The sequence below is a fragment of the Melitaea cinxia genome, chromosome Z (genome assembly GCF_905220565.1).
Source record: "Melitaea cinxia chromosome Z, ilMelCinx1.1, whole genome shotgun sequence".
NCBI classification, from domain to species: Eukaryota; Metazoa; Arthropoda; class Insecta; order Lepidoptera; family Nymphalidae; genus Melitaea; species Melitaea cinxia.
The window spans coordinates 19,806,104-19,828,866 of record NC_059424.1 but is presented as its reverse complement, the minus strand read 5'-3'; the positions used below and the strand labels follow the sequence as shown (position 1 = coordinate 19,828,866).

Below are 22,763 nucleotides of genomic sequence, written 5' to 3'. Positions count from 1 at the left end.
CAGAATTGCAGTGTATTTTGTACTACAAGTTCTTGCAAAATCTTATTACGTTTTTTTACAAAAAAAAATCACGTCTTTATTTGTAGTACGATCATAAATAAAAATATCTTTTTAGTTTTTCCCGAAATTAAATGGGAATCGATATAAACAGTTTGAGAGGCACAGCGGCGTAACGTTTCATGCTTCTGACCAGACATAGAATTGATATAATGCGACCAAATCATAATGAATGTCATACTTGTACATTTTAGTGTCGAATTTATGAATGGAAATTTATCAGGGTAATTTATATATTAATCATACTCGTAGTAAAGAACCTATTTTTTATTGTAGCAATTTAAATTATACATTTTTAATGAAATATGGAAAATGTGATTTTATGTGAAATGTTTTTCATATATATGTAAAATATTGATAATATACATATTATATCTATGTATGACTAGGTGTATTATCAAGAAATTTGTTAGTTTACAATTTGTCAAAAGTAAACTACAAAATGATGTACACAGTACCTAATTTCGGACAAGAAACAAAATAAATTAGCTTATGACTTTATTTGACTAAAACAGTGAAGACTAGCAAAAAGATTGAACTTATCAGACTGTCAACCGACTCTCACTAAAAGAAAATAAATTCATAACATTAATTAGCATTAGTTACATACAATTAGGTACGACTTTGAAAGTTGAAGATTTACGGCGGATCTTTCAAAATATTACAGTTAAAAGTAATAACTAAGGTAAGTATTATTGACAATTTCATAGAAGCAATTTCATGAAATCTATTAAATGCAATGTTCCGAAACTTTATTACGGAGTTACAGGCTTCACTGATTTAACAAGTGCTTAAGTCCCGTTTCACTAGTTGTTGTATCCAACAGATACAACAGCTACATATATATATATATATATATATATATATATATATATATATGTTGCAGTCAGAACTCTTAACCAGTCAAAAGTACTTTTGACTGGACAAGTTGGTCAAAAGTGATTTTGACTGAAAATTATTGGTTACTAGTACTTTTGACTGCAAATTCGCGGTTAAAAATACTTTTGACTGATGCTCTCCGTCAAAAGTATTTTTAACTGCAAAAAAGCGTCAGTCAAAAGCACTATTAACTCGTTAGATGTGAATAAATTTAGTCAAATGATCCTGATAAACCATAATAAATTTATGCCCACGATCTTCTTGCGACTGCATGTCAATCAGATCGACTTGACAGCGGCTGTTCATTTCAGTGTGCAGGATCGGTTTCTAAACCTGACCCATCCTTTTCTTGCTTTTCTTCCTTTGGCATACTTCGCACATTGATAAATATCTATTAATCATTTCTTTTGTAATATTAGCGTACTTTTTTACCGTTTCATTCTTAAGTCTATCGCGACCACCATGCCCTATAGAAATATGAGCAGCATCAATAATGTCGTAGATTTCCTCAGCCGGCAAAAATATTTGACAGGTTCTGTGTTTGTAACTAATTTTTTATACCACAAACTTCAATGTGTTAAAGCGTTGTTATCTACTGTACTGTAACGGTGTTTCCTTTTCATTAAATTTCGCGTCTTCCACGTCTTTTGTCATCACATTGAAATGACTATCTTTCATATCTTCCATAGCTAAAATTCTTTGCAAAAAGCCTTCTTTCTTTTCGTAGTCACTCATTTTTGTTATAATATTAGCACGTTCTCCACTAATAATGAGTAATATAAAAGTTTATATGTGCGTTTGTCGTTATTTTTATCAACCACCTTAACTTTTTAAGAGTTTTGACTGATACAACCAGTCAAAACCACTTTTGACGGAATCATTTAGTCAAAAGTACTTTTAACCAGCTCCATTGGGCAAAAGTACTTTCAACTGTTATTTTAGTCAAAAGTGTTATTGACTAAATCATACGGTCAAAAGTACTTCTGACTGATTTTGCTAGTCAATAGTGCTTTTGACTGGTTAAGAGTTTTGACTGCAACATATACACTTCTGTCGAAAATTTCTATTCTGTGAATTTGTATTCAGTTTATTATTTGCATCCTTTAGATAAAACTTATCTGTAAATATTATACACGACATATAATTTATCAGACACTTAGCTGTTAGGATATATCATAAGGTCATCTGTAATTTAGTAAGGTAAACCTACATAACGTGTGACGGCACCAAATCGTCTGCTGAATAATTCTATTTAATATAATTGATGATGATTCCTATAAAGTCTATCCGTTACTTATGTAGGAGATATACTTCATCAGTAAGTGGTAAAATAGGCTTCGAGGAGAAGTTCTGTGACATTTGACTCCTTGTAAAGAAACAATGGAAAAGACAAAAAATAGGAGTTTTCCCAGTTGTACATTTAAATTTTATCTAGTAGGTTTAGTAAAAAATCCCTAATTTCAATTTATTTCATACTAGCAGCCTGCCCTGGCTTCGCAGGGTTGCAATGCTGATACTAAATATACTACAGAATGTCTTTATTTATAGTGTGCAGCTGGCTTATAGCATGGTTATTAACATAATAACAACAGTATTCAAATATGCGTCGTTAGGTTACGCGTTGTTACAGAATGCGTTAAAGAAATAAAGGTTCACTGCTCGTTCCCTTTAGGTGATAGGGTGATAATGTGTAGCCTATATGTTGACCCGATTTCTTAATAATATTCGTGGCAAATTTGAAGTAAATCCTTGCAGTACTTTTTGAGATTATCCCGCACATACATACAGACAAACAGACAAAAATTCTAAAAACTATATTTTTGGCTTCGGTATCGATTGTAGATCACACCCCAAGTATTCTTTTAAAAATATATTTAATGTACAGTTTTGACTTTCCTACCATTTTATTATATTTCATATAAGTCGGTTAACTTTTGTAAATTATCACTTAAACTTTGTTAGTTATACGTTAAGATGTACAAACAGAAAGTTGTCTAAACTGTTCTACTGTGATATTAACTTAGACTATGGGTAGACCAATAAAATCCTGTGCGCATAACTCTGATAATTTTGACTTAACTAAGAAGTTTTAATTGTTTTGACTTTATGTTTCATAAAGTTATCTGGACCCTTTGTGTGTCTACTAACCTTTTGTGCGACGATTAACTATTTTATTAATAACTAGCTGTACACACGACTTCATTTGCCATTGCTTTTTCTTTCAACGGCTTATAAGATAAAGTATGCAAGCCTACGTAAGTTGAGCTTTGGATTTAAAAGTTTTGATACATTCCGAATTTCAAGCTATGTAGAATACTGAGGGTTGTAACGTCTATAACTGCTGAACTCACAAACCCATTTTTTAAAAATAAGTACAGTACAATCGGTGAACTAGTTATATCATGTTTAGCACAAAAAGAATAATTCTAGTACGTAAGAAATGAAAGAGTTTCACAGAAAAAAAGGTAGTGTCGAAACAAATATTTCTTTGTGAGTAAAATTTCCAATACAATATTGGTACTTGAAAATTCTGTAACATTTATCTAGATTCAACCGACTGCTGGAAATATGGACAGGCTCTTTTCGCAGAGCCTTACTATTTACGAGAGATACTAGAAGCTTAGTACAGTACACCTTTACGTATGTATTAGTCGTTCGAAAATTGTTTTCATTTGATTTTAATAAGTATACGTATTTTGTTAATAGACAGCATTTGCGTTTTGAATACAAATGTTCTCCGATTTATGGATAAGCACGTAGCATACTGCACATAGCAGTCCAGAATATATTTTCCGATCACCCGACTGATCATTCGATGAATATTAACATAAAATGTCACTGCACTTTTGTAACACTAATCGAATATCGTGTACACTGTTCGTCCCTGTCTCACTTTTTAAAATAACAACGTGTGCGAGAAAGACAGATTGATTTTTAGTAATGCGTGTGCAATGAGTGTCACGTGTCAGCGTTTATTAATTTACGTTACATTATAATAGTATAGATTATGAGTGTACCAATAACCGCTCTGGTGTAGTGATGCGAGTGGTCGCCTAAAACACCGACGGTTTGCAGGCTGATGATACCGGCTGAATTCAAAAATGTGCTATATAGTCTGCTATAAATGTATAAAATACTAGCTGACCCGGCGAACTTCGTATCGCCTAACACAAACTTTATCGTATGGTATTAAAGTTCAAATTGACTTTTAAGTATTATCACAAATCTTTTGTATGGGAGTATAGAAACGTGTTGTTTTTAGACTTTTTCAGGAAATTTAATTTTTTTTTTTTTTTGAATTTTTCTCTCCGTAAGAACCATCCTCGTACTTCAAGGAATATTTTAAAAAAAGAATTAGCGAAATCGGTCCAACCGTTCTCGAGTTTTGCGCTTAGCAACACATTCAGCGACTCATTTTTATATTAGAGATTGACGTTACAACGATTGTCCTTAATGGTTTGATAGAATTTATAGAAGTCCATCGTTTCGCATCGCTCGCTCATTTCAACCTGTAATATCCCATTGCTGGGTATAAGTCTCTTTCGTCATGTAAAAGAATGATCAGAGCGTAATCCACCACACTGCTCCAATGCGGGTTGGTGGATATATTCCCTACTATGAGTAACGAGCGCTATCAGGTATATATGATAACAACCGGGACCGGCAGCTTAACGTGCTCTCTGAGGCACGTTGGGGTGACCCACAAGGACTAACAACCAGACTGGAAATAAATATTTGTATAAACACAAATATCCACTCCAAGCGGAAATCGAACCTGCAACCGTCGGTGTTTAGGTGCCGCCGACGCGGCTCACACCATTACACCAGAGCGGTTGATCGTTTCGCATAATATCGCCAAATAGAAAACATACTTCCAAATATAAATCTATATTTGAAGGGAGTAATTACCACAAGATTATATTTACAAAAGAAAACTTTACAGTAAAAGTATTTACATACGTAAAAGTATTACATATTACATATATATATATATATATAGATTGATATACAAATCAGGCCCGCGTGAAATGGTGTCAAGAAGGCTTCTATTACATCCCATTGAACCGCTGTTTCTTTAATCGAAAACAAACCAGACCTTAAGTCTATATTGAGGCAATGACTATCAAATAAATAACACACAAGTAAAATACAACGTTTACATTTGAAATACACTGATAACGTAATAAATAAAATATAATTATGTATCAAATTTATTCACTGTCACGAACGGAATGTGATTAATTAAATCGGTACGTCAATATTTCGATAGTGACGATAGCCTTTCGAATTGTGCTTGTTATAAAAAATATGATGTCTAATGATATAAATTGAGTTTCCCAAACCATTTAGCAAGAAGGCTAGATAACCTATAGTTATATAACGAGCGCGGTTTTACTCATATTTATATCTGCAGCTTCCTTTATATGACATAGTGTTGATCTTGTAGTGGTTATTCACAGGTAGAAACTTTCCTTAAATAAGGTCTATAGCGCAATGTAATTGTTGAAATTAGTAATGTCAATAATCAAACGAGCTCTGCTACCCAAGCTGCATAATTTCCTAATATAGCTCTTTATGATTCCCCTCTTCCACAACTATGTGGTTCTCAATATGACTACTGAATTACGAAGTACAATAAGGTATATCAGTGGCTTACCCGTTGCAGATCAGTCGTGCAACATTTTTATCGCCATCGGAACTTCGGGGTGGGGATCTAAGTTTGCATCGTTGTCTCATTTGTGCGAGCTATCATCGCAACCCCACAATGATTGGCTACTTTTTGGTAAGTGGTCATAACATTGTAGATTTTGATAATTTTGGTACAACCCTGATATTCTTATTCGTATTTTAAGCAACGTAGCAAGTGACAGCTTTCCTCTGAATTATTAAAGTTAATTGTTCATATTTATTTATTTGTTCATACATACAAAAATACTGAGCTTTGCTCCAGCCACAAATAAGTCAGACAAAAAAAAAGAAACAACACAGGCATGTCAAAATTAAGAAAATAATGATAAATACAGAATTATAAATATACAATCTTATCAAATTACAATAACTAAGATGTGTAATCTATATATTAATACATGAAGCAAAAACTTTGTACCCTTTTTACGAAAATTGCGCGGGCGGAGGACTCACAATTACTATGAAACTTCGTACACTTATAGTTTATATGGATTAGGAACGCAGAATGCTAATATATTTTTTAAATTAAGTATAAAAATATATTAAATCACTAAAAAACAAAATTACACATACTACAATGTGTTTGACCCACACACGCACTTTTTTGTTGATTGTTAAAAGTCTGTAGTCAAATTGAAAATTTTTAAAAAGGTTTCTTATTTTCATCATTTTTTATTTTTCTTTAATTTAATTTTTAATTGTGGTTGAAATTCGACCTCTGGGCGACCACTAGTGTTAATAAAAATACATTACTGTCAGTGGATTAAAATATTAAAAGAATTAAATATCACTCATTTGGATAAAAAATTAATATGCGGAAATTGTAATTTACCGTAATTTACGATAATGTAAAAATATAATATCTAATTAAAATTTAGAATTTTATTTATATAAAAAAATAGATGTCCAAAAAAATCAAAATTAGAAAAAAATTACTTATGTTTTTATTTTAAGGTTAACGATACTCTTATCATACGCCAACCCGCATTGGAGCAGCGTGGTGGATTAAGCTCTGACCACACACACACACACACACACACTCATATACCTAACATATTATGATTAATATGATTAAACAGCACTTAAACAGCACTATATTCCTTGCTCTTGTATTCATTTATAATTAATTCCATCCCACGAATGATTGCTTCGAATTAGCGCGATGAGATGTCTATTAATCATTTCCATAAGTCAGTGCCAGGTCAGCGATAAGTTAAGGAATCGTGATCGCGCATAACCTATGAGGAGTGATTGATGGGCAGATATGTTTCGACAGCTCACTTTGTTACAAAATCAACAATGGAAAAAAAATCTTCTTAGCTTTTCGTTACTCATTATTTTTGTTAGAATCGACCGAATTTCTTAGTGCTAACTTTACGTTTTTATTTATCTGGCATCTTTTATACTTGGTATTGATGAATTATTTGATAGAATGTATTGTCTAGACGCATCACCGTGCCTTGGTGTGACACTTTTTTATTATGGGAAATACGTGTCGTTTTGTAACATATAGTTTCATGAGGCGTGTTTGTAGGTTCAACAATGAATGTGATGTGTCACTTTTTGATGGATCATATTCGAATGGTAAATACTGAGTTTTTATATCTTATACTATTATACGAGCAATTCTTGTATATATATAGAGTCTGAATCTCGGAAACGGCTCCAACGATTATCATGAAATTTAGTATGCAGGGGATTTCAGGGGAGATAAATAAATCTAGCTAGGATTCATTTTTAGAAAATGTCGTTTTATCCTACTTTTTAGACAGTGAAAAAATATCGTTAGAAAAAAATTAAGAAAGTTGTAATAGCTCAGGTGATGACCGAAAAGACCAGGGTTCAAATCCTCGATCGATTATTATTTTTTCTTTTTTTTTTCTAATTGCACTCGTTATTTTTTATTTAATAATATATGTAAAATCGAAAAAAAAATATTTATATTTTATCATTATTATTTTTTAATTACTGTTTTAATTTTTATATTTATTTATATTCTTTATCATTGTCGGTAAAAAAATATTTTTCATATTTTATAAATATGTAATTCATAACTAAATATGATTTCCAAAAAAAAAACACGATTTACTAAACATATCGAGCTGAGCTCGGTCACCCAGGTACTGTATATTGTAGTACGAGTAGATATCGGTCATACGTATGAGTCATTTTTTTTATTCAACTAGCTCTGCAAAGACGCGTACGGCTCACCTGATGGTTACACGGACTACATTGTACGCCATTAGTGTACAACATCATAAGCATCGCAAGCGCGGTGGCGACCCTACCCTCGAACATACCCAGGAGCTTTGGTTACCGTACTCACCACTGGAACACAACACCGCTCGAAAGAAGTATTCTATATATTATCTTCAATAGTAAGTCAGATCATCTAATCTAATCAGATCAGAAAATAGAGTCAATAGAAAAACGTTTTACATATACTGTCAGTAAGGCTTGAATCCTGTGTTGAAGGTCTGGAACCATAAACAAACAAAAACATAAATGCCCAGACCACTGCAAAAATATGTAAGGCCTATACAAACATTCGTCTTGTAAGGGGATTGAACTCGCAACCATCGGCTTCGGCCGCTTGTTGTGACTACTGCACATAGGTATCACCAAATAGTAATATTAATATTTCAAAGTTTCAAATGCGAAATTTGACGTTAATATAATGGCACTCAGCGTCGCATCATTGTAATGTGGCTTAAGCCTAAGCGGCGTCTTGAAATTAATTGGTGACCAAGGAATTGTCGATAATTATCTTCGACGAGCAAATTATTGGTTTTTATGAGAGTTGTTTTCCTCTGAAGATTAAGTTCGGTAATGTTTTAGTCTATAATCTCATGTCGCCAAAACAAAAAAAAGTTATATAAAATTAAATTGTCTCAACATAAATTTAAAGTTTTTATTAAAAAAAAATGATAGATAAAGCGTATTATTCGGTGGAGGATTCGCTTCAGCTGTAATATCCCAGTGTTGGGCATAGGCCTCTTTCCCCATGTAGGAGAAGGATCAGAGCTTAATCCACCACGCTGCTCCAATGCGGGTTGGCGGATATATTCCCTACTATGAGTAACGATCGCTATCAGGTCATCAGGTGCAGGATTACATGGTTGCTAAAGATGTGTGGACTTAGTGACGATGTATTTCATGTAAGATATTATTAATTTTGCACTAAAACACAGTTTATATATTATTTTCAAAAGAGTAACTGCGGAGTTTCTTGCCGATTCTTCTCTGCAGAATCTACATTCCGAATCGGTGGTAGCTTAACTTTTACAAAAAATAATAATAATTTTATATTTAATTTGTAAAATGACAATTCGAAAGTGCTCATGGGGCCTATATGAATAAAATTGTTTTTGATTTTGATTTTTAACCGATTTCAAAAAAAGGAGGAGGTTACTCAATTCGACCGTATATGTTTTTTTTATGTATGTTCTGGGATAGCTCAGGCGTTTATGAACCGATTTTGATAATTCTTTTTTTGTTGGAAAGGATATATCCCTAGTTTAGTACCATGATAAGGAAATTAGGATCTGATGATGGGATCCCAGAGAAATCGAGGGAAACTCTCGAAAATCCGCAATAACTTTTTACTGGGTGTACCGATTTTGATAATTTTTAATTTAATCGAAAGCTGATATTTATCATGTGGCCATATATAAATTTTATCGGGATCTGATAACTACTTTTTGAGTAATCTTTGATAACGCGTAGTTGCTTGACTATTTTTTCGTCGATCTACGTTGTATTACTTGTCGATGTAATTGAAGTCGGTTTTTTTTTCGTTTGCGAGCAAACACAATTATTTGATTCGTTTATTTAGCGTTTACATATTACTTGTTACGGTTTATTTTACGTATTACTCTCTTACTTAGACTAGTAAGCCTTTTTTGTGCCTATTTAGACAGTTGATCTGAAGAAGTAAACTCCAGTCGTGAGTCGGAGCTGACACACACACACTTTTTTATTTTATTTGAAACAAACCTTGTTATGACGATAACGAACAACAGAAAATCCTATTATCCAATTTGATGCCATAGGTCTTGCATAAGATCTCTGTCTAATACTGACTTTGCGCTATTGTTGTTGTATTTAAATTTTTAAATTTTTAATGATCATTTTTGTATTTTAAAATAACTTTCTATACGAATAAACAATACAAAAAAAAAAGTTAAAACTAATCCCGTTAATTATGTGTATATTTGCAACGTTTCTTAACACGTAAAGCGCCGCCTTGATTTTTTAGTTTTTCTATTTGCGCCATGTGACCATGTAGTCGACGCACAATTGTTTCGTTGGTGACCGCGAACCAGAATCAACTTAAAAAGTATGATTTAGAAAAATATATCCGATAATGTAAGAAAAAATAGGTAAGTTATTTAAGAATGGGTGATAGTGCAATAATAACTTATCATTGAAATTTTCTAAGTAAGCAATTTTAGGCTGGCATCGACTACATAAGTGAGGCTCAGCTGGTGAAACCATTGGCATTCAACGTTTTAATATTTTATGATAAACGTCTTTGATGTTAGCATACGATACATTAAGGTTAGCTTATAATGTTTAATACACAATCATGTTAGATAGATGTCTATACAAACCACGTAGTCATCAAGTTCCAAAGATTTAATCTTACCGACGTCGAATAATAATTAACATGGATATAATACCGAGTCCTAATTAAAAATGGAAATTATTATTTTCGTTAGTCGTTTCAGCTTACTTAGCATATAAAGTGGTAAAGATTTATCCGATTAGGAAATTTCTTTTTTTCTTACATAACTAGCTGTATTCGCGACTTCGTCCGCGTGGACTTGAACTAAATATGTATTGTTCAGTTCGCGGAGTTATAATGGGACACCAGGTAGGAACGAAGTTCCTTCGGATAGTAACACAATTTGAAAAAAAAAATGTTGAATTTTATATAAATTTTCTAGTACTTGATTTTTTTTTTTTTTTAATTTTGTTGATTGGTTTTTAATGAAGTAAATAGAAGTATTTAGGAAATTTAGTATTTTAGAAAATAACAAATACCGTAAAATAAAATAAATCAAACAAAATAATAATTATAATTCAAACTATTAAGTGAAATAAAAAAACATATGTCTCTATTTATTTTTGTCGACAGTGTAAAATTACATAAATAGTTTAAAAAAAGTTTGCTAGTAATATTTTAGTTTTACAAACGTCATACAGTCGTGTGACTGATATTACGTCACTTCCGTTATATATTTTTCTTACGGTTTTAGTATCACATTTTTTTCAGTTCGCTCGCCTAGCCAAATGTCAAGCCTGCCGTAAGGAACTTCGTTCCAATAAATAAATTTCTAAAATAAAAATAGCCTAAGTTACTCTTTATTACATTAGCGATAGCTAATGTAATAAAGAGTAATAATCTGTCAGTGAAAGTACCATCAAAATCGGTCTAGCCATTTCAGAGATTAGACGAAATAAACAGACAGACAGACAAAAATTGTAAAAAATGTTATTTTGGTACATGTACCGTGTATACATCCATATGCATTTAGTAGGAAGCGGTTATTTTAATATTACAAACAGACACTCCAATTAGTCGCGGGCACAGCTAGTAAATTAATAAATTTTTATTTTATTATTATAAATGAAAGATAACAAATAATTAATCTTTGAATCGTATCAATTTTACTTTGATATCGTTGATTTTCGGGCGAAAATAAATTATTCCTCTTGTCATTGTGACTAATTTCTACTATTATTCCCATTATATACAGAATACATTTATATAAATAATTTGTCTGAGGTTTGACGAAGGTCACTTCAGAACGACTTGTCTGAAGACATTATCTGTTTGATTTTTTTTTTTGTTATGGTATTATTGTCGGGGCAAAGATAAATACAATTTTATTTTTAAAATCACTTCAAGATTGTCGACGAAATATATTCAGTTCGTTTCGGTATAATTGCTATTTTATGATGCCTGAAAATAAGTTTGATGTCGAACGAGTACAGACACTATAAATAAAATCGTAAGCATAGCTGTAGTAAATTGTCAGTATACTTAAATTATAAGACAAAACTGAAGTTTGATATTAAAAGCAATCATTTGATATATTTTGACGATAAAAAAGATAGTGTAATTGAATATTATTTTTTGTTTAGAGTAGCAGTGTTTTAAATGTTTTTTATAAATATATTATGTGTTACTTACTTTATCAAAACAATAATTATTTAATTTTGTGTAAAATCAAATTTAATGTTATAAATAATATTTGAAAATAGAAACAGTTTGGATCCCAATGATAAGCCTATCAATTTATATTAATTTAAGCCTGTCAAATTCAAAATTTGGTTTGACAGAGAATACAATGAAATATACTTATTTATAAAATCGAATTTTGTTTTTGCGTACAACTTCCGACCAATGTCATCAGATTTGATAATTTATTTTTTGTTATAACTAAAAAACTTATATCAGAAGACTTGCTCATGAAAACAATTTAATTTTAAGATATTAACTAATTGTAAGCATATATTAAAATACATTTAACAATAATGAATAATATTAAGTAAAGGAATCCAATTTCTAAGCAGGCGGTGACTGGGTGGCTGGTGTACCAAGGAAGCAGTAATGACTGCCGGCGAAAAACTATATAGCATTCTGTACTAATACAATCGGTAAACATTTTACTGTTAGAACCTTCTCTGCATACAGAAAAATACAATTGTAGCTTTTGTTTGCATATAACCAGGTCAGAAAAGAAGTGTACGGTTCACCTGATGATAAGCAATTCATCACATCATCACATCAGCCTTTCGTAGTCCACTACTGAACATAGGCCTCCACAAGTTCACGCCAAAGATGGCGTGAAGTCATGTGTTTTGCCCATAGTCACCAGGCTGGGCAGGCGGGTTGGTGACCGCAGGGCTGGCTTTGTCGCACCGAAGACGCTGCTGCTCGTCTTCGGCCTGTGTATTTGAAAGCCAGCAGTCGGATGGTTATCCCGCCATTAGTCGGCTTTTTAAGTTCTAAGGTAGTAGTTGAACTGTGTTATCTCTTAGTCGCTTCTTACGACACCCACTGAAAGAGAGGGGGTGGCTATATTCTTTATTGCCGTAGCCACACAGCTTAAAAACTAAATTTGCTTGTCAACAATATGCTTATTATTAAGCTAATTAGAATTAAACACCATTATATCAGAAAAGTTGGTAAGCGGTCTCATAGTCATTACACATTTGATAAACAAAATATCGCTTAAGTATCGTTTTGATACGTTTAAAAATCCCAACGACGCGGAGGGACAAGAGGACTATAGTTCAAGCACTTTTAAGCGCTTAAATTCATTCATAAATTCTAAATCGGTACTTTTAACTATAATTAATTAATTAAAATTAATAATTAAATTTAAATTTGTAAAATGTCGATTTAAAAGTGCTTTTAAAGCCTACTTTAATTTTTGATTTTGATTTTGAATGAAATATATTAACAAAATTATAATCTACATGAATAAAAAATAATCGAGGAAATGTATGTACGCATAACATCCTTTTTTAGTTCTTTATTATCAGACTTTAAAAAAAACCTTGTGACGAAAAATGACAAATTTTTGTGTACCTATTCACACAATGTATGAAATTTTATCTTTTACGCCATCAAACTCCACTTTATTCAGCAGTTTAAAAATAGTGGTTTTTATACTTGATAAAATCTATCAGTGACTTATGTGAAATATAAACTTTATCACCAAACAGTGGCATAGGTCCTTACTTCGTTATAATCACTTTCCTTATGTTAAAAAATTATCCATTCAATTAAATATTTATTCGCGTTAGATTCACATTAATTCAAACAAAAAAAGGTCCAAGTATAAATTAAAATATACCGCTAAACAAATAAAAAAAGTTATTTTTTTGGTAGTATAGTGTGTGAAAATCATTAGCCCAATTTTTCGTCTTGGGCTGCCAACAAGCCAACCTCCATGGTTAGGCTAAGTCTAAGGAGTAAATAGAAACAAGCCAGTTCACGGCTTCTGAGCCGCTAACAAAGCGTTACAGTTTATTTACTATAATAAGCTTGTAGCGTGGTTTTGTCTCTAGTACTTTACTATATTTATGTCCTCTCTCTCTTTCTCTCTCTCTCTCCTTCTCTCTCTCTAGCCTATCGCAGTCCACTTCTGGACATAGACGTTCTCAACTTCGCGCCTAGCATTCCATACAATTAGTAATTACTAAGTCATTTCAATCTTATAGCCTTGATCCCCATCTATACTACCCATCTGCGTTACCTACTGCACTAAAAGTATTAACCTATTATATGTACGTCTTACAATATATTTTTTTATCACCATACGTATAAAAAAGAAACAAGAAAGGAGTTTTTATGAAGTATAAACTCAACGTCTTAAGCTATATTTTAGGATTTTTCAATTAAGTTTTTCACAGAGAATATAATTTTTATTCGCATGCCACTTTTTAATAAAATTAACAATGAAATCTGTCAGTGTCATATTATATAAGTAGGGGATGATATTAGGGGTTGACGTTAGAGGAAAATATTAATTAATGTTTTATCAATATAATTACCAAAAGTGTTAGATAAATCTCTATAGGGATTAATGATCTCGAAAGGTAAAAATGTAAACGTAATGTGAATTATGTCAAAAAAACCATCGCATTAGTATATAAGTAGTGTTTTTTTTCTGTTTTCTTCTATTTTTTGCATGAATTAATTTAACACCAACCTATGGTGAGCTTGACATAGCAATAGATTTAATAGCCCAAGACGTCTGCGGCATCAAACGATTAAAAAATAGGACATCCTTAAAATCTCAAACGTTATTTTTATATAACGGTATTAACTCTTGAAATGAACTCAACCCATATAATTAAAGGTGATATTTTAATCAATATATTGTGTCAAAAACAATCGTGAACGCATTGCAGCAACGCATGTACGCGCATAACTTTCGAATGATTGCACCAAACGGGATAATTCTTTTTTACGTGCTCAGTATTCTGTCAGGAATATTGAATGAAACAAAATTAAAAAACGAGCGTGCTTTAGACCACACGACTGTAGTAAAATTTCTTTAGTTCCACCTAACTTATATCTCCTTCTTAACTTCCGTTCAAAAACCTCGCCTAATTACACTTTTCGTAACGCTCTCGTCGCACATTCACCAGCTTACTCCCCAAGTACGCTTGACCGTAAAGGAATCTTTTAATTGAAAAAATCGATATCTTACGAAAAAAAAATAATGGTAATATACGAACTTTGACGGATCAGATAGTATGTTATGCAATATGTCTTCAAGAAAACAAATTCGATAAATAAGAACGATAAACAAATACGATACTAAGAATTGATGAAATCTAAGCCTGTTTCCTTTGATACCAGTTGAAAAATAGGTTTCTATAAACCCACCTGAAGTATATATTTCTAGACAATATTATCTTTAATTAAAAATACAATCATATTTCTAATGACTTTTTTCTGTTCCAGATGGACTTCAATCCAATAACGTCGTTTTTATTCACTCTCGACTTTTTCATCATCGTATTGAACGTGAGTACAATTTTTTTTTTATTCAATTCGTTAAAAAAGGACGCGTCGTAAAAGTTTTATCTTCGCCGTTCAGCGTCAGAGTCAATTGAAGTCAAAATAGACCACTGAACGAAACGTCCTTTATCGCTTCCGTTTAACTCACGACTAGATGTCCCACACAGTACCACCAGCGTCGAAATTCGTTGCGAATAATTCATTTTTAGGGTTTGAACTTCTAAGGCAAAGCATTCAAAAGATACGGCCGCTTATGGTTCAAATTTTCGACACTTGCAAGGGAATCTAAACCTATATATTATATGTGTGTGTGTGTGTGTGTGTGTGTATCTAATATATAAAATTCTCGTGTCATGGTGTTAAACATTGAACTCTTCCGAAACAGCTCGACCGATTTTAATAAAATTTTGTGGGCATATCGGGTAGGTCTGAGAATCGGCGAACATCCATTTTTCATACACCTAAGTTATAAGGGGGGAGATTAAGCGGATTAATAACATATATGGCAAAGAAACGTTTGCGGGATCAGCTAGTAATTATATATATTTAATGTACGTTCGGGGATAACATCGTCGTTTATGAAAAGATTTTGATAATTCTTTTTTGTTGGAGAGGAGATCCCTGGTGTGGTACCATGATAAGGAAATCAGGATATGATGATGAGATCCCAGAGAAATCGAGGGAAACTCTCGAAAATTCGCATAACTTTTTACTGAGTGTACCGATTTTGATGATTTCTAACTTAATCGAAAGCCGATGTTTATCCTGTGATCATATTTTATCGAGACCTGATTACAACTTTTGGAATAATCTTTGATAATGCGTATTTCTTGACTATTTTTTCGTGTACGTACATTGTGTTGCATGTCGACGAAGTCGATTTTTTTTTCATTTACCTGCAAACACAATTATTAATAATGAAATAACGATAAAAATAAATAATGACGAATAATTAAAAATTGATGCAAAATACACAATTACAAGATTGAGAGTAATTGCTTCTCAAAAACTGATAGGGGCTCCAACAAATCGTGTTTTTTAGAAATTCTATTATAATACGAATTAAAATACGAATTACATATTTATAAAATATGAATTTTATTTTTTTTACTGAAAATAAAAAAATATAAATAAATATAAAAAATCAAAAATAAAAAATAATTAAAAAATTATAATGATAAAATATGAATAATATTTTTCGATTTTACCGACATAATAATAAAAAACAAGAACTGCCTATTTAAATAAAAATAATAATCGAGCGAGGATTTGAACATTCATGGTATTTTCGATCACGACCGGTCGATTTTCCAACTGAGCTATCAAAACTTTACTGACGGTTGCGAAATTTACCTTTGTATTCTAACGATATTTTTTCATTGTCTAAAAACTGGGCTAAAACGACATTTCCTAAAAATAAATCCTAGCTAGATTTATTTATCTCCCCCGAAATTCCCTGCATACTAAATTTCACGAAAATCATTGGAGCCGTTTCCGAGATTCAGATTATATATATATACAAGAATTGCTCGTTTAAAAGTATAAGATAGATATCGACTAATGAAAATTTATACTGCTGATGGTAATGAAAACTGCGGATGATTGAAGGGAGAGGGGGGGAATCAGGTTTTATTCACGTCTATATCGCGCAAGGTTTTCAGAATCTCTTTTTATCGTATAGACCCTTAAAACATATGAAGGGATAAATATAATATCACATGGAAATAAATGAAAAATTCATTACCTTCATTTTTGTTGCATTACAGTCAGTCTTCATAGCCGTAGGTGATTGATGGTAATGAAAGTGAAGGTAGTGAATTTTTAAAGCTGTTTTTGATTTTACTCGGCAATTAATAGATTAACGTAAATAATTATAATTATAAATATGAATATATGAATTACAAATACTTCGAGACCAAAACTATAAAAAAACCATAACTACTTAACATGAACAATCTGCTGTAGGTAATGAAATCGAAATTGGTTGAAGCACATAGTTGACGATCTTTTTTAACCGTTGCGAAAAAACTGACGAGCGTCCTGCTCATTTGTTGTAGCTGGCAAACTGATTGGCAAGTGAGTAGGCGGGAGAGGGCGCGTGATCCGGTTACGATTCATATACAGTCTGATTTTTGATATTTCAAACTAGGCTGAAGGCAATGAAATATTTTTTCGGACAAATTGTTTTTATCACAGTGTATTTAAATAATAACAATATTACAACTAGTAAGATCACAATTAAATTCCTTATTCTGTACTTGAAGTTCCTTAAGTAACAATACGCAGCATTAATCTCTACGTATATTTAAAAGTAATTTGTTTTCTAACTCGTCATGAAAAAGACACTGAAGGTAATGAAATTTAAGCAACTAAAATATTAATTTCAGTTAGTAATACGTCATGAATATTTTAATTCCACGTGGCAGGAATAGTTAAACAGCCCATTTACATAAAAAAAAGTTTGTGGGCTCCTAGGGTGTTCAGATTGGCCAAAAAATTCATGCACATACGCTTTGCATGAAACCATAGAAATACTCGGCTATGCTTGGGGTTTCTCTCAAAGATAGGATTAAAAATGAGACTATTCACGAGAGAACAAAAGTAACCGACATAGCCCACAGAATTAGCAAGTTGAAGTGGCAGTGGGCTGGTCATCTGCGTCGCAGGACCGATGGCCGTTGGAGCAGACGGGTCCTGGAGTGGAGACCGCGTCTTGGCAAGCGCAGTGTGGAACGTCCTCCGGCCCGTTGGACCGACGATTTACGTAGGATTGCTGGTGTAGGCTGGATGAAGATTGCGGAAAACCGGGATGTCTGGCGCGAACTTGAGGAGGCCTTTGTCCAACAGTGGACTGCAATAGGCTGAGCTGAGATAGTTATGTATGATAGTTTAATATTAGTAAACTGCATCCTACTAATATTATAAACGTGAAAGTTTGTATGTATGGATGTATGGATGTTTGGGTTGTCTGGAAAAATTGGCTAAATAGCCATAAGTCCGCCCATTGTACTTCACAGTCTGTAAAAGTTTTTTAAATGTTTTTATTGTTTAAAATGTAGGTGTGGTGTACAATAAAGTATAAATAAATAAATAAATCTTTGTTCCTCTTTCACGCAAGAACTACCGAATGGATTTTAATGAAAGCTTACAATAATATAGTTTATACATAAGAATAACACATAGGCTATAATTTTTAAAGATAGTGTCTGAATTGTCCAAAATATAACGATAATTGTCAAGTAAGTCAGAAAAAAATCAGCCATCTGCGAGCTATTCTGGCGAGCGCTACCAAAACTTGTTTAAAAAGTTTACACCTATATAATGTATAAGAGAAATGTTTATCCTATAGTCGTCACAAAATAAATGGCCCGTTTTGACATTTGACAAATGCTTTTTAATATCATATGAAAAATGATGAGGTGATGCAGGTTCAATCCCCGCTGGAACAATCGATTTTTGATATGATATTAAATAATTGTGTTTGCTCGCAAACGAAAAAAAAAAACCGACTTCAATTACATCGACAAGTAATACAACGTAGATTGGCGAAAAAATAGTCAAGCAACTACGCGTTATCAAAGATTACTCAAAAAGTAGTTATCAGATCTCGATAAAATTTATATATGACCACATGATAAACATCAGCTTTCGATTAAATTAAAAATTATCAAAATCGGTACACCCAGTAAAAAGTTATTACGGATTTTCGAGAGTTTCCCTCGATTTCTCTAGGATCCCATCATCAGATCCTGGTTTCCTTATCACGGTACCAAACTAGGGATATCCCCTTTCCAACTAAAAAAGAATTATCAAAATCGGTACATCCAGTAGAAAGTTATGCCGTATAATACAACGTAAGTCGACGAAAAAAGCGTCAAGTAAAAACGCATTATTAGATATAACTCGAAAAGTAGTTGTTAGATCTCAAATACATTTAAATGGGACCAATTGGCACACACCACCTTTCGATTAAAACAAAATTTGTCGAAATCGGTCCACCCGGTCAAAAGTTCTGATGTAACATACATAAAAAAAAAAAAAAACAGTCGAATTGAGAACCTCCTCCTTTTTTGGAAGTCGGTTAAAAATGTTTAGAATTTCCTAATGTGCGGGTGACAAAAATAAAATCGTACAAATTTATAGCTTAGCTTAGCTAGTCGCCGATAGATGTCACTAGTTATATAATCAGCTGTTGTAAGATTGATAAACTTAGTTCATTCACAGATGGCGCTAGTTAGAGTTGGGTTATCGACTTGGTAACTTTTATCCAAAGTTAGGTTATGTTGGTATGATTTTCGGAGTAATTACTATTTTTTGGTTGTTTTGTCGCCTTTGTAACTTTCTTATTAATTTTTCTCTTATTTGTTGACTATATCTCGTTTCTCGGTGTTTTTCGTGGTTTTTACACTTACATAGATTGTCCGTTAAGTTACCTCTTTCTGCCTTTATATTTTGGTTATTCCACTATTATTCACCAATTCACTTGTAGTCAAAGTTGTTTTCCGAAGAAGAAGAAGAAGTTATTTTAATTATGGATATTATTTGGTCTTTTTAAACACGTGTAACTATTATTTGTACTTTTAATTATCGGAGCTCACGAAAGCAGTTGTTTATTGCGCAACGGTGGCCTACCCGGCGAAAGAAATATTCCTACCAAATTTCAAGTCTCTACGCCTTAAGGTTCCAGACATATCGTGTTGAGAATTCTTCTTATATATATAAATATAGGTAAATTTCTAAAATAAAAGTAGCTTAAGTTACTCCTTACTACATCAGCTATCTACCAGTGAAAGTCCCGTCAAAATCGGTCAGCCGTTTGTTGAAGCCAACTGTTGCAGCAGTAACCAACCAGACTCAACATCTGTCTAATTCAAATTCAAATTCAAATTCAAAATATTTTATTCAGCATAAAATTATTACAATTTCTTACTGAACGTCATGAGTCTACTACCAGTTCGGAAAGAAGAAGCCTCTGACCTGAGAAGAACTGGCGGAAGAAACTCAGCGGGACTAATATCATATTTTTTTTTTTTACAGTAATGTTTTTTTTTTTTTTCCCAAAGCAAATCGAATTGAACAATAATTTTATAAGTTGAAATAGCCTGGAAGCGATCACATCATTCCCAAGGCGTACTGTCTTCTAGAAAATCATTAATCGAATAATATCCTTTACTACACAATCGTTTTTTCACAATTTTTTTAAATTTAGCAATAGAAGCTTTTTGAACGTTTTCTGGGAGCCTGTTGTATAAGCGTATACATTGTCCATAAAAGGAATTACTGACTCGGCGTAAGCGAGTTACAGGCACTGCAAGTTTATGTTTGTTCCTAGTATTAATGCTATGCATGTCGCAATTCCTGGGAAATTCGTGTATATTTTTATGAACATACATAACATTTTCGTACACATATTGAGAAGCAACAGTCAATATTTTTATTTCTTTAAACTTATCTCTTAATGATACTCTAGGGCCTAAACTATAAATTGCACGAATAGCTCTTTTCTGCAGGACAAAAATAGTATTGACAGTAGCTGCATTTCCCCATAATAAGATTCCATATGACATAATGCTATGGAAATAACTAAAATATACTACGCGAGCTGTATCTACGTCAGTAATAAGTCTAATTTTTTTAACCGCGAACGCTGCAGAGCTGAGCCTATTCGCTATCCCCTCAATATGAAGATCCCACCGCAATTTCGAATCTATAGTGATGCCTAGGAATTTAGTGGACTCCACCGGTTTTAACATCTCTCCTCCCAATTCTACACCATTATCAACAAGTTTAACATTAGGTGTCGTGAATTTTATTAATTTTGTTTTTTTTTTATTTAATAATAAATTATTTGAATCAAACCAGTAGACAACCTTTGAGAGAGCATCGTTTACATCGTCGTATATAAGTAAATTACGTTTCACCTTAAAAATAAGTGAAGTGTCATCAGCGAACAATACTATCTCATGCTTGTCCTGTACAAAAAATGGCAAATCATTTATGTAAATAAGGAAGAGAAATGGGCCAAGGATAGAGCCCTGTGGAACCCCCATATCCAGAGGAGCCCCAGGAGATCTCTTACCATTTATATCAACCCTCTGTATTCTATTATTCAAATAGGAATTCAGGAGGTCGAGTGCCTTATCTCTAATCCCATAATGATGCAGTTTCCTGATCAACGTCTCATGGTGCACACAATCAAAGGCCTTGGATAAGTCACAGAATATCCCAAGAGCATCCTGCGACCTCTCCCATGCCTCAAAAATATTTTTAATTAGCTCAACACTAGCATCTGTTGTGGAGCGACCTTTTGTAAAACCAAACTGTTTCTTATGTAGTAGATTGTGTGCATTAAAATGCGATAACATTTGCCCGAGGATGATTTTTTCAAAAATTTTACTAAATGTTGGGAGTACTGAAATTGGTCTGAAATTATTAGGATCTAGGGTACTGCCTGATTTAAAAATAGGAATTACTTTACTGTGTTTCATTAGATCAGGAAACACACCATGTTCTATACAGCCATTAAATATAGTAGCTAGATGAGGTGCGACAACATCAATTATCGAACTAACGACTTTTACAGATAAACCCCATAGATCAGCTGTTTTCTTGACGTCCAGGCTTCTGAAGGCTATTATTATATCTTTGGGGTTTACAGGTTTAAATGTAAATATTACATTACATTCTTTAACGTTTTTCTTTAGCAAAAATTCGGCAATGCCTGGAGACGAATTAAGTGATTGCGTTGTAGAAAGCGGAATGTCAGTGAAAAATTTTTCAAACTCAGATGCAACTTCTCGGTCTGAGGTAACAAATTTATCATTGACATTTAACTTAAAATCGAAGCTGCGATCTGTGACTCTTCCACTTTCACAAGCAATTATGTTCCATGTCATTTTAATTTTATTATGCGCATTTCTTATTTTGTCTTTAATATACAAGGATTTTGCCATGGAACATACTCTTCTAAACATTTTTGAGTAGGCACTTACAAAAGAAGCAAACGATACACTATGATTATAGGCTTTTTCACTGTACAATTCATAAAGCCTTTGCCTGCTCTTGTATATGCCAGTAGTTGCCATTCACCAAATGTCAAGAGACCCCCTGAATTGACTGTTTTTGAAGTGAATATTGTAGAAAATTCAGTTTTTACTAATTTAAATAAAGAGTTATATAAGTAGTTAGGGTCATTAATGTATGATAAATAAGGAAGTTTTGCCACAATACTACCTCTAAACTTCTCCACACGTGTAGCACTTATAGGTACAAAGGTCTTTTTTAAAATATTTTTGTTGACATTTAAAGAATAAGAAAAGGAAGCTAACTGGCCACAATGGTCTGAGCTTAACTTATTAATAATAGCTTTAGAATAAGGTTTACAGTTTGTAAATATGTTGTCAATACATGTAGCACTAGTAGCAGTGATTCTAGTGGGTTCAGTAAATAAGTTATGTAGGTTATATGATAGAAGCATAGACTTAAATCTCAGACTTATATTAGAATTATCTAATAAATCAATATTAAAATCCCCACATACAACAATAGCCTTATTAGAATTATTTGATTTTAACAAAACTTCTTCCAATAC

General features: G+C 32.6%; 1 protein-coding gene across 1 annotated transcript in view; it reads left to right on the top strand.

The window, feature by feature from the left end:
- LOC123668911 overlaps window positions 1-22,763 on the top strand; it is a 144,857-nt gene that overhangs the window by 57,786 nt on the left and 64,308 nt on the right. The window contains exon 5 of the mRNA XM_045602603.1: window positions 15,116-15,178. Within this exon, the coding sequence (XP_045458559.1) occupies window positions 15,116-15,178 (63 nt within the window). The remainder of the gene's footprint in view (window positions 1-15,115; window positions 15,179-22,763) is intronic.